Raw genomic sequence first — 17926 nt, forward strand, 5'->3', positions numbered from 1 at the left:
CCATCGATAGAGAATGACAAAGAAAATGTGGTATGTGTGTGTGTATACACACACACAATGGAATATTAGACATTAAAAAAGAAAATCTTGCCATGTGACAACATGGATAAACCTTGAGCATTATTGCTAAGTGAAATAAGTCAGAGAAACACAAATATGAGCTCACTTATATGTGGAATCTGAAAAAAAAAACCAGGCTCATAGATTCATCTTCAAGAAGCACAAATCTCAGGCTATGTAATTTATTTCACTTTCAGGCAAGTTTCAAACTTCCCCAGGACAGAGATCTGTTTCCCCTGACTCTGTGGATCAATACCGACAACCTGCATATTGAGGACCCTAATGCAGAATAAGTGGCTGTAATACAATGAGTGTTCCGAGACGGCTGTAAGTCATGGGGGCACTGAAAGAACATTAATCCTACCGAAATCAATTCCAGTCTCTCTTTGCCTAAAGGATTCTCTAAAGACTTCAGATCGATGCAAACACCACAAAAACTCCAAACACGGAAAAGAAAATACAGTAAAAGGTATACACTAGAAAAATCGTTATCTTCAGAGAACTATGCTGAGAGGGTTTAGAAAACAAATACACATGTGTTGCTGATAAATAAATGTGAAACAGTAACATTCGGCTGCTGTAACAAACTGCCATAGACTGGGGAGCTTATGGACAACAGAAGGCTGGGAATCTGAGATCAGGGTGCCAGCCTAGCCAAGTTCCAGTGAGGACCCACCTCCGGGTTGCAGACTTCTCACTGTATCCTCACGCAGTAGGAAGAGGGAGCTAGCCCTCTGGTCTCTTCCGAAGGGCACAAGTACCTTTCATCGGGGCATCATGACCTCATCGCCTCCCAAAGGTACCACCTTCTAATAACTTGTGGATCAGATTTCAACATGTAAATTTGGGAGACACGAACATTCAGCCTAGAACGTATCTGGAACACTGAGTAGCATTTAGTTTAAAAGTAATGTTATTCTTCACGTCAGATGTTTACCATTGCAAAAATCAGTGTTTTACCTCAAACTTTCCCTTTATACACCAACTGCAAGTCTTTAGAGACTCTTCTAGGCTGTCTCACTGTACTCATAGCTCATAGTAGTAGTAATACTATTATTATTACTACTACTAGTAGTAACAGTAATAATAATAAAATAGTATTACTATTACTGAGTTATTCTTCGAGTGCTTTCTCTGGGCCAGGTACTGGACTAAGTATTTTACATACGTCATTTCAATTAATGTCCCCAAGTCCTACTGCCACAGCCCTCCCTCCTTTCCTTCTTTCTTTCCCCCCAACAAAACTTAGAGGATGCAAGAATATACAATGGAGAAAATAGTCTATTCAATAATAAGTGGTGCTGGGAAAACTGGACAGCTACCTGTAAAACAATGAAATTAGAACATTCTCTAACACCATATACAAATTTAAAATAAATTCAAAATGGATTAAAGAACTAAATATAAGACCAGATACTATAAAACTCCTAGAGGGAAGCATAGGCAGAACACTCTTTGACATAAATCAGAGCAATATTTTTTCAGGCCAACTCCTAGAGTAATGGAAATAAAAGCAGAAATAAACAAATGAGACCTAATTAAACTTTAAAGTTCTTGCCCAGCTAAGGATACCATCAACAAAATGAAAAGACAGCCTACAGAATGGGAGAAAATATTTGCCAATGATGCGACTGACAAGGGACTAATTTCCAAAACAAAAAAAAAAATGCAACTCAATCCAAAAATGGGCAGAAGACCTAAACAGACATTTCACCAAAGAAGACGTCCAGATGGTCAATAGGCACATGAAAAGATGTTCAACATCACTAATTATTAGTGAAATGCAAATAAAAACTACAATGAGGTATCACCTTCCACCAGTCAGAATGGCCATCATTCAAAAGTCTACAAATACTAAATGCTAGAGAGGGTATGGAGAAAAAGGAACCTTCTTACACTGTTGGTGGGAATGTAGTTTGGTGCAGCCACTATGGAGGACAGCATGGAGGTTCCTTAAAAAACTAAAAATAGACTTACTATATGATCCAGCAATTCCACTCCTGGGCATATATCCAGAGGGAACCTTAATTCAAAAAGATACATACACCCCAATGTTCCTAGCAGCACTATTTACAATAGCCAAGATATGGAAACAACCTAAATGTCCATCAACAGATGACTGGATAAAGAAGTTGTGGTGTATATATATACAATAGAATACTACTCAGCCATTAAAAAGAACAAAATAATGCCATTTGCAGCAACATGGATGGACCTGAAGATCGTCTTTTTTTTTTTTTAACATTTTTATTGAGTTATAGTCATTGTACAATGTTGTGTCAATTTCCAGTTGAAGATCGTCATTTTAAGTGAAGTAAGGCAGAAAGAGAAAGAAAAATACCATATGATATCACTCATATGTGGAATCTAAAAAAAGACACAAATGAACTTATTTACAAAACAGAAACAAATTCTCAGACATAGGAAAAAAAATTATGGTTACCAGGGGTAAAGGAGGTGGGAAGGGATAAATAGGGAGTTTGAGATTTGCAGATACTAACTACTATACACAAAATAGACAAACAAGTTTCTACTTTATAGCACAGGGAACTATATTCAATATCTTGTAGTAACCTATAATGAAAAAGAATATGAAAAGGAATATATGTATGTATACGTATGACTGAATCACTATATTGTACACCATGTACTAACAACATTGTAAACTGACTATACTTCAATAAGAAAAGATAAAAACAAACAAAAAAAACCTTACCTGTACCAAACCCTTGGAGCTTTACAGACTGGCAAACAGTCTCCTAGAGATGTCCACATCCTGATCCCCAGAACCTGTGATCATGTTAAGCTACACAGCAAAGGGTAATTAACATTGCAGATGGAATTAAGGTTGCTAATCAGCCAACTTTAAAACAGGAATATTACTCTGGATTATTCGGGTGGGCCCTTAAAAATGGAAGAGAAGTGGAGAGGGTGTAGCTCAGTGGTAGAGTACGTGAGTAGCATGCACGAGGTCCTGGGTTCAATCCTCAGTACCTCCATTAAACAAACAAACAAGTCTAATTACCTTCCCCCACCAAAAAAAAGATTAGGACACATTTTCTTTAAAATGGAAGAGAGTAGGGAGGGTGTAGCTCAGTGGTAGAATGCATGCCTAGCATGCACAAGGTCCTGGGTTCAGTCTCCGGTACCGCCATTAAAATAAATAAATAAATAGATCTAATTACCCTCCCCCCATAAAAAATGAAAAAAATGTTAAAAAAAACTTAATAAAAATGGAAGAGAAAGGGAGACGAGTCAGAGAAGGAGATGTGAGGACAGAAGCAAGGTCAGAGTGAGATGACATGAACTGAGAAGGGCTCAAGCACTGCTGCTGGCCTTGAAGACAAAGGCAGGGCCGTGAGCCCCGGATGCGGCATCTCCAGGAGCGGGAAAGGTGAGGGAGCGGTCTCCCCCAGAGCCTCTAGACGAGAGTGAAGCTCTTCCATACTTTGATTTTCGCCCAGTGAGACCCACACTGAACTTCTAACCTACAGAACCGTACGATAATAAATTTCTACTATTTTAAGCCATGGAATTCATGTAATTTTTTTTTTTTACAGAGGCCACAGAAAACCAATATATACTGTGAAGAGGGCAAGGCTGGTGTCACGATGTGGGGCCCGAGAATCCGAGCCCTACCACTTACCAGCTAGGTGACCTGGGGCAAGTTACTTACCCTCTCTGTGCCTCCGTTTCTCCTCTGTAAAAATGGCGATAATGACCAAACCTTATTCACAGGGCTAAATTATAACTGTGAACTACTTGTAACCTAGTGAGCACCATATAAATATTAGCTATCATTACTCCTTCGAGAAACTCCCTACTGCTTGGTTGAATTACCTCCTCAGGAATGAAGTTTGAGAGGGGTCTTCTGAACTATTAATGCTTCAATAGAATGACTGACCCTAAAGCTGGCGACCTCAGCCCCTCAGCAGGGAGTGCGGGAGAGCTCTCTGTGGGGTCCGACCCTCAGGCGCCCATGCAATCATGGCGGGTGAGCAGCCTGCAGGCCCAGTCCTGGTGACACCACCTAAAATGACCAAATGACTTATAAACATGTATACTCACGAGTTTGCTTTTACTGCTTCTCAAGCATGAATATATGTTCACACGGAATGTGAGGCTATTTGATTTTTAATCAATTCTCAACTTTCATTTTTGTAGACTGTAGTTCAAACAACAAAGATTTACAGTGAGGTTAGTTTAGGGTATACTGTATTCTTTTGCTGAAGATGTGTCTAAATTCCTGCAGAAGTTTATGGCCATGAGCAATTAATTCTCCAGAACCACTTGGCGGGGTGGGGTGGGGAGTGGCTACCAGAAACAGCCCTTGAAAACTCTAGAAAGAGTTTGCTATGAGGAGGTTGTGGTGGATACCATCCACTACTTCATTCGGAGTGGGGTTCCCTGTGCAAGCATCCTGTTTCCCGCATATGTTAGGAAAATGTGAGGAAAAGCACCATGTCTCTAAGGGACCGGTGAGCAGGTGTCTCCCTCTGCTCTGCCCACTAGGCTCAGAGCCCAGTTTGTTGGCTCATTTGTCAACCATCACAGATAGTTACAGGCCACTGAAGCCTGCAAATCTAAGCTCATTTTCCCCCCTAAACTTGAATGCCCACACGAATGATATTCTCCTTGGTTTGAATATTTACTTATATTTTACCATTTTATTTTGTCTCTTTACCCCATCTCAAATGCTTCAACAATAAACTCCATAGGTGATCAGATATTCTCTATATCCACAGGCTCAAGCTAGTGTAATATGGCTGAAAACCTGTATTGTACGTTGGCCCTGTCCGTGTGGCACATAGCTGAGGTGGCAGAGCTGTGGCAGACTTCTCCTCTGTTCAGTGTCCGCCATTGACTGGAGCAACCCTGGGCAAGCCACTCAGCCTCTCTGACCTTTGTCACACCACCGTACAACCCTCAGAGGTGCAGTGCGTCTCTGGTGTGATTGTGGAATCCAGGCTCGCTTACTAACGGTCCTGTCACTCTTACCACTGCAATGATTGCTGCCATTGGCCGGCCACGCCCATTTGGCCGACCACGCCCATCCACACCTCACTGCCACGGGCTACTGGCTCATGTAGCTGAGAGGAAGGTTGCCTCCAGCTAAAATGGAGGCTCCAGGAGGCAGGAATCTCTGCCTATTCGTTCACTGTTGATTCCCAAGTGCCCAGAACAATGGGTGTGGAGTGTGCGCATGAATATTTATTCAGACATACGCACACACAACAAATGTAAATTTCAGATTCTTCCATTAGGAAGTGGTCAGAACTTAATTTCACCTCACTTTTTATGGATTTTCATAAAGGTAAAACAGTGGTCATGATAGAAACAAAACAAAACAAAAAATACAGGCTGGGGCATTTTTCTCTGTATCTAACACAAATATCTTTCTGAAAGGCAATTCCTTGAAAGAATATACTGTGTATGTATTATAAAAAGTGACATGAGACTCTTCTCCACATGTTCTTGCCTGTGTCTCCCAGCAGAGAACCCTCATTATGAGTACTGACCTGAGAAAGTAATTGTCTCCAGGGTACCCGTGCTGAGGCCACTGAGGAACGGAGGGCAGTGATACTGAGGTGGGCCAGCACTCACAGGCAAGGAGGAGAGGAGTAAGTTAATTCCTGAACGGACTTGCCTGTCACAGTCTTCAGACTCAATGAGAGTTTAATTGACCTCTGGAGTGGGTGGGCCTGCCTGAAGGGTGTCCTGTGGTAAAGGACAGTAGAGGAATAGCTCTCAAGGAGGGAGAGGGGCGTGATGTTGCACCCACCCTGCCACCACCACAAGGGGAAATTTGGCTATGTCTGCACAAGACCTTTTTGATTTTCACAACTAAAGGGGGCAGGATATTGCTGTTAGCATCTAGGATAGAGGCCACGGATGCTATTGACTGCCCTACAATGCACAAGACAACTCTCTCCCACAAAGAGTTATTCAGCCCCAAATGTCAGCAGTGCTGACCGAGGTTGACAAATCCTGCAGTGGAGCATAATGGTTAAGAGTATGGGATCTGGTGCCTCTCTGTCCAAATCTGAATTCCTGCTTCATCATTGTCTAGTCATTCAGCAAACCTATTTCTCTTTTCTTCCGGGGCAAACAGGTAGGCATCTTAGCATCCTTTGAGGGGTAAGTCTATGACTGAGCTCTGGTCCATGAAATGTGGGTGGAAGCGCTACACACCGCTTCTGAAATTGGCCCATAAAACTGTCTAAAAAAATCCCTCATCTCTCTTTTCCTCTTCCGTAAACCAGAAGCAAGGGATCTAGAGAATGGCAGAGTTACTAGACAGAAGTGGCCTGGGTACCCAAATGACTGGATGGAGCAGAGACAATGCACCTCCCTCCCTGTGGTGAACTACCCTAGATCATGATGTGAACAACAAACAGATTTCTATGATGTTAACCTACTGATATTTGGGGGTTGTTCAGGCAGGTGGACTAGCATAGCTGTGTGACCTACTGCTGGTTCCTTAACCTCTCTGTGCCTTGCTTTCCTCTTCTGTAAAATGGTGAAATAATACTCTCTCATTGGGTTGATGTGAGGATTAAAGATTTAAAAATAGCATCTGGCATCTATAAGATTTTTCCCATCTATAGACTCATCTTTGGTGAAACCATATAAAATGACCCATGGCATTGTATGTTGATTTAGATTGATGTGTACCCACATGTTTGCTTTTATTGCTTCTCAAACATGCATGTATGTTTGAATTAACTAGAAACTAGAAAACTAAAACATAGGTAGAACACTCTGTGACAATAAATCACAGCAATATTTTTTTTGGGTCCATCTCCTAAAGCAAAGAAAATAAAGGTAGAAATAAACAAATGGGACCTAACTAAACTTAAAAGTGTTTGCACAGCAGAGGAAACCATCAACAAAAAGACAATCTACCGAATGGGTGAAAATACTTGCAAATGATGTGACCAACAAGGGGTTAATATCCAATATATATGAACAGCTCATACAACTCAACATCAAAGAAACAACCTGACTAAAAAACGGGCAGAAGAACTGAACAGAAAATTTTCCAAGGTAGAAACGCAGATGGCCAACAGACACATGAAAAGATGCTCAACATTGCTAATAATCAGGAAAATGCAAATCAAAACCACAGTGAGGTCCCACCTCACCTGTCAGAATGGCTATCAAAAAGAACACAAATTACAAATGTTGGTGAGAATGTGGAGAAAAGGGAATCCTTGCACAGTGTTGGCGGGAATGTAAATTGGTGCAGCCACTTTGGAAAACAGTATGGAGGTTTCTTAGGCTACTGTTTTTCAATCAATTCTCTACTTAAAAAAAATTTTTTTTTGCAATGCAGTTCAAAGTACAAAAATTTATGATTAGATTATTCCATGTTATCTTTATTAGTTTTATCCTTACTACATTCATTTAAGAGACAAGCATAAAGCATCAATTGTAAGCTAGGCATTGCATTATGTATTGGAGATAAAATTGTGAGCAGCAACAGACATGGCCTCTGCCTCCATGGAGTTCAAAGTTTACCTGGGGAATTAGGCATTAACCATATAATACCCAAATAATTATAAAATCTCAAATATGAGAAATGTTACATGGGAAACATGCTGCTACAAGGGTATAGAGCAAGGAGACATGTTTTTTGGAAGGATCGGAGGAGGGTTTCTCTGGGAGGAATCTTTGGAGCTGAGTTTTGAAGGATGAATAAGAATACACTTGGGGACAGAGGAAGAATTCTAGGAAACAGCATGTGCAATTGTCCGGAGGCAGAGTACATCCAAAGAACTAAGAAAGGCTGTATGCATCTGGATCCATTAACAGATGAATAGATACAGAAGATGTGGTATAAATACAATGGAATACTACTCAGCCATAAAAAAGAACAAAATGTTGCCATTTATAGCAACATGGATAGACTTGGAGGGCATTATGCTTAATGAAATGTCAGACAGAGAAAGACAAATGCTGTATGACATCACTTATGTGTGAAATCTAAAAAAACACAACAAACTAGTGAAAACTACAGAAAAGAAGCAGATTCACAGATCTAGAGAACAAACTGGTGGTTACCAGTGGTGGGTGGGGGGTGGGAAGGGGGCAGAGTGGAATTACAAACTACTGGGTGTAAGCCAGGCTTAAGGATGTATTGTACCACATGGAATATAACCAATATTTTATAATAAGTGTAAATAGAAATAACATTTAAAAATTGTATAATAAAATAAAACAAAAAGAACTGAGAGATGCTGTACGTGTTTGAATCATAAGAAGTGAGGGGTGGAAGGCAGTAATGGCAGAGAAGCCTGAAGAGGAGTTGGCGGCATGGCCAGGCCATTCAGGGATTTGAAGGTCATTCTCAATAACTTGTTTTTCTTCTAAGGTTTTTAAACAGGGTGAAGTGACATGACTAAATGTACATTTAAAAAATATCACTCTGTATGCACCTAAGAGAATGGATTAGAGACGGGCAAGGGTAGAGCCAGGGGATCAGTTATATTATTTCAGGAGGGAGATGACGGTGGCAGAGGTGGCTAAACTAAAGAGATCCTCAGGATATAAATTCATCAGCCTTTGGAGATGTATTGGACGTAGAAAGTGGAGGCGAGGGAAGTGTTTGGAATAGCTTTCAGACTCTGGTTTCAGTAACTGGACGAATATTAGTGCCATTTACTGGACAGGGGACAATGGAGGTGGACTATGTTTGAGAAGAAACTGCCCTAAGTGTGGTGTGAGCCGAGTGTGCAGTGAGCTAACTTCGCATCATCTTTATTCCTTGCTCACATAATTCTATTTTCATTTTCATCTATTCATTTTCCCATTTAATGAATCATTATTAAATACCAACTATGAGATTCAAAAATGGTGATACAGACACAGTCTTTCAAAAAGCTTATGGTCTAGGAGAAAGCAATGCAAATGGATGATACTAGTAAGTAAGAGCTATGATAGGAAAAAAAATTAACACCAAGACATACAAGAGTGCACCTCACCCAGAACTGGGGGTGGAGGTTGGAAATTACGGAAGGTTTTCTGGAGGAAATGTCTTCGATGAAACCTACAAGAAGAGAGCTTAAGGGAAGCGGTACTCCAGGCAGAGGGAAGAGCATGTGTAGACAGGAGACAACAGGGCACAACGAGTTAAGGAGATCAAAGCAGGTCAGTGTGGCCAAAGCACGTGATGGGGGAACGGAAGCAGGAGCTAGTCAGCCAACTCAGGAGTCTGGGTTTTATCCTGACAGCAAAGTATTTTTAAGGTTTTTTTCCCCACTTTGGTCATTATGTATTATTAATCTTCCAGGTGCCTTTCTCTATTTTTCATTCTCTATTTCTACATTCATGTAAACACACACACACACACACACACACACCCTTAAATTTTTATTGCCCTTTTTTATTCCTGGACTAACATGATATCAAACATTCTGCAAAATCAAGAAGTCACATGAGATTTGGGACTGCGTTTGGAAAAGCAGATGATGGTATAACTCTCAGAGCTCATTAGCCAACTATTTCTGATGACTTTAAACTCATTAAAATCACCCTTGAACCATCCTTAGGGAAATCTTTTTCAAACTGTACCAAACAACCAATTCCAACTTGACAGCCAGTGCTCTTCAAGTCTTACTTTTATACATTCATTAAAGAGATCTTGTCCATGTGGCTTGACAATTTTCAAAGAGAAAGAAATCCCCACTGCCCATGACATGCAAGATACTCGTTTAGTTTTGCACTTCCCAATGGTACAACAGAATTGCCAAAACTATCCTCTTAGTTTGTTCTGATGCTTAGGTTTGCTTCATTCCAGCTGTCCCTCTGCTGCTTCCTCCTTCATTCTCTTGTCTTCAAAGGTGTTCTACTGATCACTTTCTTTTTTCAAACAATAATGCCAAGTTTTGTCACACCTGACACCTATTCGCAGAAATCTACTTATGGTTTTTCAAACACCTCATTCTGTTCCATGTAAGTTATTCTCTCTTTTATATATATAATATATATATATATATACACACACACATATCTCTCCTTGGGGGATACATTCCCCTTTACCTACCTGGACAAGTGTTATTCTTTAAGACTCAAGCATTTTCTTGTGATCAACCCTCATCTCTTACCAACCTCCCTCCAAATCTGGAGGATGGAGCACTCCCTCTTAGTGAGTCACACCCAACATACTGTTTACAATTGTTTCAAATGGTCTACTGTATTTATTAGGTGGGATCAAGACTGTATTATTTATCATTATAGCCTCTGTGCCTAGATAGTGTTGGGCAAGAAGTGGGCATCAACTTAGTGACTGTTTAATGAATCAATTATTCAGTGAATGAATACACAGACATGTCAAAAAAGGTTTCTCAAATATATGTGAGAGATGGCTGAATACCCCTTTCCCATATGCTGTCATCCCCATTTATTATACAGTTTAAAATACTTGTCAAGATACGATCCTCAGTTCTAGTCCCTAGAGATCCGCATGGGTGTACACATGTTTCTGACTCTGAGAACCCTGCTGAGAAACTTTGTTCTAAAGCCAGAACACTAGGAAACATCACCAGCATGAAGATGAGCAGTGGGAAATCTTCCTCTTCCATTTACCTGTATCTCTTTGAAGTCAAATGCCAGGTGCACACCATATATTTCATTGATCCTTCCATTTACCCATCTATCCATCCATCCGCCTATCCATGTATCCCTCCCTCTATCCACAACTTTTGAGACTGTCCTATACTGTGCTAGGCACTCTCTGAGGCAAGTGAACAGCAAAGTGAAAACCTACATGTCAATCAAACTGTACTCCAGAAGAATTCAGAGACAAACCACCACTTGAGTAAGAAACTTCAAGATGAGCACAGGCACAGTGAGGGTTTACATTAAGAGTGGGAACACATCAGCTTTCATCTGTCTTCTTGTCTTAAGAAGACATCTCAGGTCCTGCTCTCTGAGTTAACAGGAAATCCTGCTCCTTTCCTATTTCCCAGGGAGGATTTAACTAGGATTTTGAGGCTGAACTGTGAGTTTCATATCTTCATCAATAACCCTTTTTCAAACATTTACAGAACGTGGTTTGTTTGGCATCAGTCTAGCCTGTGGGGATCCAGAGCGTGGCTATTTCAGAAGCTGAGTGAGCTGCCTCCCTTGTACCATACATTGCATATTTTGATGCAGAACATCTATTCTTTGATTTTCCTTCTCTCCGTTGCCCTCAAAAAGCCCACAAGCTTTAACTGATTTTCTTTTGCTGAAATGTGCCCCCATCTTGCATTCCCTGCAACTTGACAACTGCCATTTGGTTTATTTTTTTTTTCCCTCAAAGTCAGCGACCTATTTTTTTAAAAAAATCTGTCACCCACTTTCCTCCCCTTAGGTAAGTCATTTTCACTGAGGCTCTCTATGGCTGGAGCAGGGAGAGCCGGGAATTCCTTAAGTCTGGCTGAGAGCAAGGCTGGGCTGACCTGATTTATCCCCCTTTTAAGAGGCTGTCTTTGCCTGGTTGTTTATAGTCTCTGGTATGGTCTTCTTTCCTACCACCAACCCTGCCACCCTGCCACGATTTCTTGTCATCTTAGAAGCTTCAGAATCAATTCTCTTCAGAATCAATTACAAATCATTTTTGTAATTCCTCAAAGGCTCAATTACTTATCCAATCCTGCCCTCTTCACACACACACACACACACACACACACACACACACACACACACACACGGCCCAGTGTTCTATTGTGGTATGCCACTGACACGTGGAGATTGTTAGAGCAGCTCACTGACCCTGACTCATATAAAAGGGATACAAACCCTCCCGGGACTGTCAGGGGAGAGGGCATACGCTGTTCCTTCCACATGCCAAGGAATCAAAGGTGTGCAGGAAAGGGCTCTACCACGGTCGTGTGACCTTAGTGAGACGAGGGCTTTCATGGCAAACACTCACTGGTGGATCCTTTGCTGGCTGAAAGGGGCAGTGTAGCAGTCATTCTCCTCCAGGTCTGGCAGTGTCTCCTTGTCCAGCCTCATTGGCTTCTTGGGTAACCATCTCCGAAACCTGCTGATTTGTTTATCGATCCTGTGGTAAATGAAAGGCAAGACCAAAGGATACAGCACGTCAGCATTGCCCCAGAACATGGGAGGGCAGTCTCCACAGAGCCGTCATCATGATACCACACACTCCTGGCACTCTCGCTGAACTTGTGAAACCCCCACTTGACAGACAGGAAGAAGAGAGCCGCCTCCCCAGTATTCTTTGCATTTCACCAAGGGGCTGTGATCTGACTGCAGGATACAGCAGCTCTGAGTCCTATGTTTACTCTCATGCCAATAAATGACCAAGATGTCATAACTAGGCTGGAAGGCTCTGGAAAGGAAGCTGACAGCCCCATAAGCTGAGCAGCAAAGACCTTAACTTCTCCTATTCTGCAGGTTCTACGAACTCATTGTATGCTTGGAAAAATCTCCCCATCTGAAGTCAGTAAAGAGCTGTGGCTATAGTCAACTCTGGGCAGGGAGCTGTCATCACAACCCAGTGGGTGGACTGTGCACAGGCAGCCCAGTGTCACATTTGCCTCCTGCGCCTCACACCTTCCCGGCTCCCACCCGAGCCTCTCAGCAGGGGGCATGCTGTCTAGCTCTCATTTCTCTCTTTTCAAGCTGACCCCATGGTTCTCATGGGGCTGGGACATCATGACACACACATCACTCTGGCCAGGGCACACGATGCCAAGTCAAGGAAAACAACACTGCCCCCAAAGTGGTTTTCAAGCCATGGTTTCCCACCTGCTACCTCCCCGTTCCCTATGACTTCTGATGAAAACATCTGGCTTGCAGTGACCAGATTCTCACTCACAGCTAATCACTAGAAGCCACGCCAGACTTTTAAATGATTATGCTACCTCAGGTATCTATGCCACTGGAAATTTTTTTTTTTCGAGAGCACATATCAAATACTATCTCTGTGAAGTAGACTGAACAGGTATTTTTCTCATTTTATACATCACAAAAGAGACCCATGGCAGGTGATTACCCAGCCAGTGAATAAAGCCAGGACCAAAATGCAGATTTTGGATTCTTGATTGTAGAGATCACCCCAGCCAAAGTAGTTGGTAACAGGAATCTTCACTTAAGAGCTACAGAAGGGACAAATTTCTCTGGGGAAGAAAATCTCTAAACGCCTTCTAAATCTATTAACCAAAAACACATAGAATTTGGGCATTTTTTCCAATTAAAATTATTTACATGGCAATTTATCTTTTTCAGTGCATCTCCCAGATGAAGGGATTACTTTTCATATAACCAACAACTCCAAAATGAAAAGTAACAGTAAACTCCTCTTTTACCACCTTTTATTCTCAGCATTTTCCCAGCCTCACCATGGCCCCCTACTCTGCCTGGTGGTGGCCATCCTTTTTCCAGAAGCCCGGAAAGTTCAAAAGGGAAAGAATCCTCCAGCTTCTCTAGGACCCTTCACTCAAAGGGGACTTGTCCCCACCACATGCACACACACAAGATTCTACCCAGGGTCATATAACCAGGAAACAATAGATGATTAGAAGTGCCCGCAGACCTAGGAAAGGAAAAAAGTTCCCATCTCCTCCATCCTCTATCCTCCTAGTCCTCTGCTCCTCCATCATCTTTTTAAAGACACAGAAAATACAGTGCGATGGTGAGCTTCAGAGAGGCAATATGACACAGTGGTTGAGAACGTGAACTCTGAGGCTGGAGCACCTTGAGTTAAATCCTGGCTCCATAAATATCAGCAGTGTGACTTTGGGCATTTAAGGCATTTAACTTTGCTGGGCATCAGTCTCCTCATCTGTCAAATTGGCATGATAATGGTCCTCAATTCACAGGGTTGTGATAACTAACTGATCAATATGCATATAAAGTCCCCAGAACAGTGCACAAGGAACACTGGCTATTATTACTATCTTTTTTCCAAAAACAAGAGTTTGAGCAACTAGTCTGCCTCTTAACATTTGTGTCTCTTTGCTTTTCAATTCAGAGTTAATTGTGCTTCACCAGCATCTATCACTTGTCCAAGTTCAACGATTCAGTCCTTAAATCAGACTTCCTAGGCTAAGCGGGTTGCTTTCCCTGTGGCGGGCACCTGGCTTTATTTCATCTGGTTGCCTTAAAACTTGTTCAAGAAAGAGGACTTTGGCCCAGAGGATTTTCATAATAGAGCTTTTACCTCCCACACATCTCCAGTCTGCAACACTAATCGGATTACATTCTGCAAAACTTGCATTCTCAGAGAATCTGGGCTCTGTGTGCAACGACTATGAATTAAATCCAGATGGGTACAGTGCTCAGTGCGGGTAAAAACAAATAAAGCTGTAAAAGTTCAGGCATGAATACAGGAATGGAATGGCAGCTTTCAGCAACCAGCTTGTGGCACCACAATTTCAGTGAAAAGGGGGAGATGGTGGAAAGAGTATGAGGCAGGGATGAAAGTGATGAATTCATTGAAAAATGAGGAGGGGGAAAAGAAAGAAAGGGAAGTGAGTGGAGGCTGCACGGGGTGGTGGAAAGAAGCTGGGATTTGGTCTTGGGGTGCCTAAGTCCTGACCCTGGTACTTACCAGCTGTGGGAACTTCCATAAATCACTCACCTTTCTGAGCCTCATTTTTCAAGGGTTTAAAAATGGGATCATCAACACCATCATCATCTTATGGACTTCACAGGGTTGTTAGGAGGCTTATTAAAAGAGGATGGGCATGGGATGCTTTAGAGAAACTGCCAGGTAGACAGCAGTGTTACTAATAACTTATTGAGGACCACTGAGGCTAATGTAAACATGACGGAAAGGAGAGGAACTGGGCCTTTTAAACACTATGGTAGAAGAAAAATATTCAAAAGGTATCTTAAAAATAACTTGCCAGAGATACTAACTGGGGGGGGGGTGGAGGGTGTGGACCAGCCTTCATCAGAGCAGCCTGAGCAGAAGCAGGAGGGCAAAGCAGGACCACTCAGGCTCTGTCACACATGCCAGTCCAGGCTGTGGGCTCTTCACAATGACAGGAAAAACAATGAAACGTGATCAGCAGTTATCCTCTTCCGGCTGGCAGAATGGCCTCCCAAAGATGTCTGCACCCTCATCCCTGGAACCTGCGAACATGCTGTGTGACCTGGCGAAAGGGACTTCGCAGATGTAAGTAAGGTTATGGGTCTTAAATTAGGGAAAGTAACCTGGATTACTCTTATGGACCCATTTAATCACTAAGCCCTTTAATAGCAGAGAACTTTCTCTGGCTGGAGACAGGAAAGACAAGGCAGAGGAGAGGTTAGAGAGATTCAGAGTATGAGGAGGACTCAACTGGCCATCGCTGGCTTTGAGGAGGAAGAGGGCCAGCAGCCAAGGAGTGAAGGCAGCCTCCAGAAGCTGAGAATGACCTGGCTACAAGCCAGTTAAGAAGCAGAGACCCTAGTCCTACAGCTCCATGGAACTGCATCCGGTCAGTAACCTGGCTGAGCCTAGAGGCCAACCCTCCTTCACAGCCCCCAGAGGACAGCCCGCTCACCAACACTGGGATTTCAGCCTGTGAGACCCTGAGCAGAGAAACAAGTGGAAACCTTTCCCAACCCAGACTTCTGATTTGCAGAATTGTGAGCTACTAAATTTGTGTGGTTTTCTGCAGCTAAGTATGTGAGAATGTGTTGTAATAGCAACAAGAAACAAACACACCTCCCTAGTCTGTCTGATCTTCTCCCTGAGACCTGACTGTGGCTAGCTGGACTCCCACAGGCTGAGGCTGAAGTTCCACACGCTGCCCCACCTCCCCAGGTAGGTGGCTCTGGGAATAAGTGTCCCTCTGTGGCTGGATGATGTATGGCCACTTTTCCACAAACCCACTCCTGTCCCCAAACTGCCACTCAGACATCAGTGAGGATCCCCTTCCACCATGGAAAGGAGACACACACAGCAAAATCACCAGGCTGGAAAGTGTGAGTCTCAAGCTGGATGTCTGGGACAAGCCTCCCCAGGCCTTGGTAGCCTCCTCTCTAAAATGATGATCAGATGCTCTCTGAATACATGTTGGTGGGGATTTGGGCAGTCATGTCTTGGCTCTAGCATTCCAAACAAACCCGAGTTAATAAAGAGCTTTCCTTTTCAAAATGCATAATGGATAACCTCCTGTATAGAATGATAACCCTGGAGTCAGCTAGAAGGGAATTCACATCGTCACTGCTCAGCTTGCAAAGTCGGGGGGGATGCCATGCTGGGCAAGGGACTAAACATCTGTGAGCTAACTGACCCACTGCATAAGGGAGTGGTGAGGATAACGGAGGACTGTACACAATGCTCAATGAAGTGGTGGTTTCTAGGATGAGGAAAATGAAGATGACAATGAACTTTTATTTACCAAGTTCTCAACAGACATTCAAGAGCTATGATTCTCACTTGTGCACTGAAGTCTCTACTCCCATGTTGTGTCTCATAAACGTTACTGAACAGGCAATCCCGAAATTCACTTAGATATGGCAAAGTCGAGAAGCCAACTACCCAGAAAGAATCCCATTTGTCTCTTCCACATAGCAATAGCGCTGACTTAATAAAGTCTCCTCTGACAGGGAAAAGAGAAAATACGGGCTTAATGATATAGCATTGATTTCAGTTGGATACAATGTCACTCTGTCCCATTTCTGCCATTTACTGAGCAAAAGCCCTCTTACAGACTACACAGGCAAATCAATAAAGAGAAGATGGAGCATCCACTTAGGCATTTGTGGCCTCGACTTGTCAAGTTAATATCTGTACTAAAAGGTGAGTTACTGTCTCAAGAAAGGTGTCCTGATGATGAGTTCAGGGTCCTCCCGAAAATTCTGGTTCATGACAAGAGAGGTTGTGGGTAGCTGGAAAGAGCTTATGGCTCAGCACAGGCGCTGACAAACGGGCATAGACCTGCCACCTCTGCCAGCCTGTGCCTCAGAGTGTGCCTTGGAATATGCCTCAGGAAGGTCCCACTTAAAGCAATCTGACCCTCAGTTTTCTCCGCTGTAAAGGGGAGCCAGTCCTACTCCTCTGTAGGACTGGTGACGATTACAGAAAAGGCCACGTGAAATGGATTTCACTCCTAACAGGCTACCTGTCTGGACGCCTTTCTAAATCACTGGCTGTGCACGAGAGTCCCAACCTGAATGCCAAGGGGACATCCCGAAGAAGCAGAAAACAAGGCCTTTTCCCTGAGCCACTAACAACTCAGGAGGGAATTGGTCCTAATGACAACTAAATTAGGCTGAATTAAATGAAACAGGCCACCTCAGAGACACCTGCTTTTCCCCAGACCAGAAGATTATAATAATAGCATCATGTTTTGAACAATTCAATTACATTTCCAGGGATAATACGCCTGGAGAGAACCTACAGATGAGTTGTGTTTTCTTTTCAATGGCAGCACCACACACAGGCAGTAAGTGAAGCCCTCCTGGACTGGTAACAGACAGCAGGAGACCTGCATTTCTTTTTCCTCTTCTTAGAGCCAAGGCCCCTGTATTTGCAGCCACTCCTTGGATAGGAGTTAGGGATCTTTGGAAGCTAATGCCATTCTTTTAGGTCACAAGGCTACTAATTGGGGCACAGCCTAGATATCTTATAGAAGAGTCCAAAGGCTTTGGAACGTTTACATATATTAATTTTTAAAACGAGGATGGAAATATCCAAGCCGTCTTGTATTCTGGCTGTATACTCATCGGATAAGACTGCAACTGCACTGAATGTATAATGCAGCAGGGTCCAGCATCCCCTCTGCCGAGCATTGCGAAGGATCACATCAGGCAGGATGTGTATGGCGGAGCAGAGGGAAAAAATGAGTGCTAATGAGACCTCAGCTACAAGCCATCTACAGTAAGCAGATTTGTTACTTTGTAAGCACATCTTCTGCAGACT

General features: G+C 42.8%; 1 protein-coding gene across 1 annotated transcript in view; it reads right to left on the reverse strand.

The window, feature by feature from the left end:
- ANO4 (anoctamin 4) overlaps positions 1 to 17926 on the reverse strand; it is a 308805-nt gene that overhangs the window by 96127 nt on the left and 194752 nt on the right. The window contains exon 8 of the mRNA XM_072973171.1: positions 11978 to 12109. Within this exon, the coding sequence (XP_072829272.1) occupies positions 11978 to 12109 (132 nt within the window). The remainder of the gene's footprint in view (positions 1 to 11977; positions 12110 to 17926) is intronic.

The sequence above is a fragment of the Vicugna pacos genome, chromosome 12, assembly GCF_048564905.1.
Source record: "Vicugna pacos chromosome 12, VicPac4, whole genome shotgun sequence".
NCBI lineage: Eukaryota > Metazoa > Chordata > Mammalia > Artiodactyla > Camelidae > Vicugna > Vicugna pacos.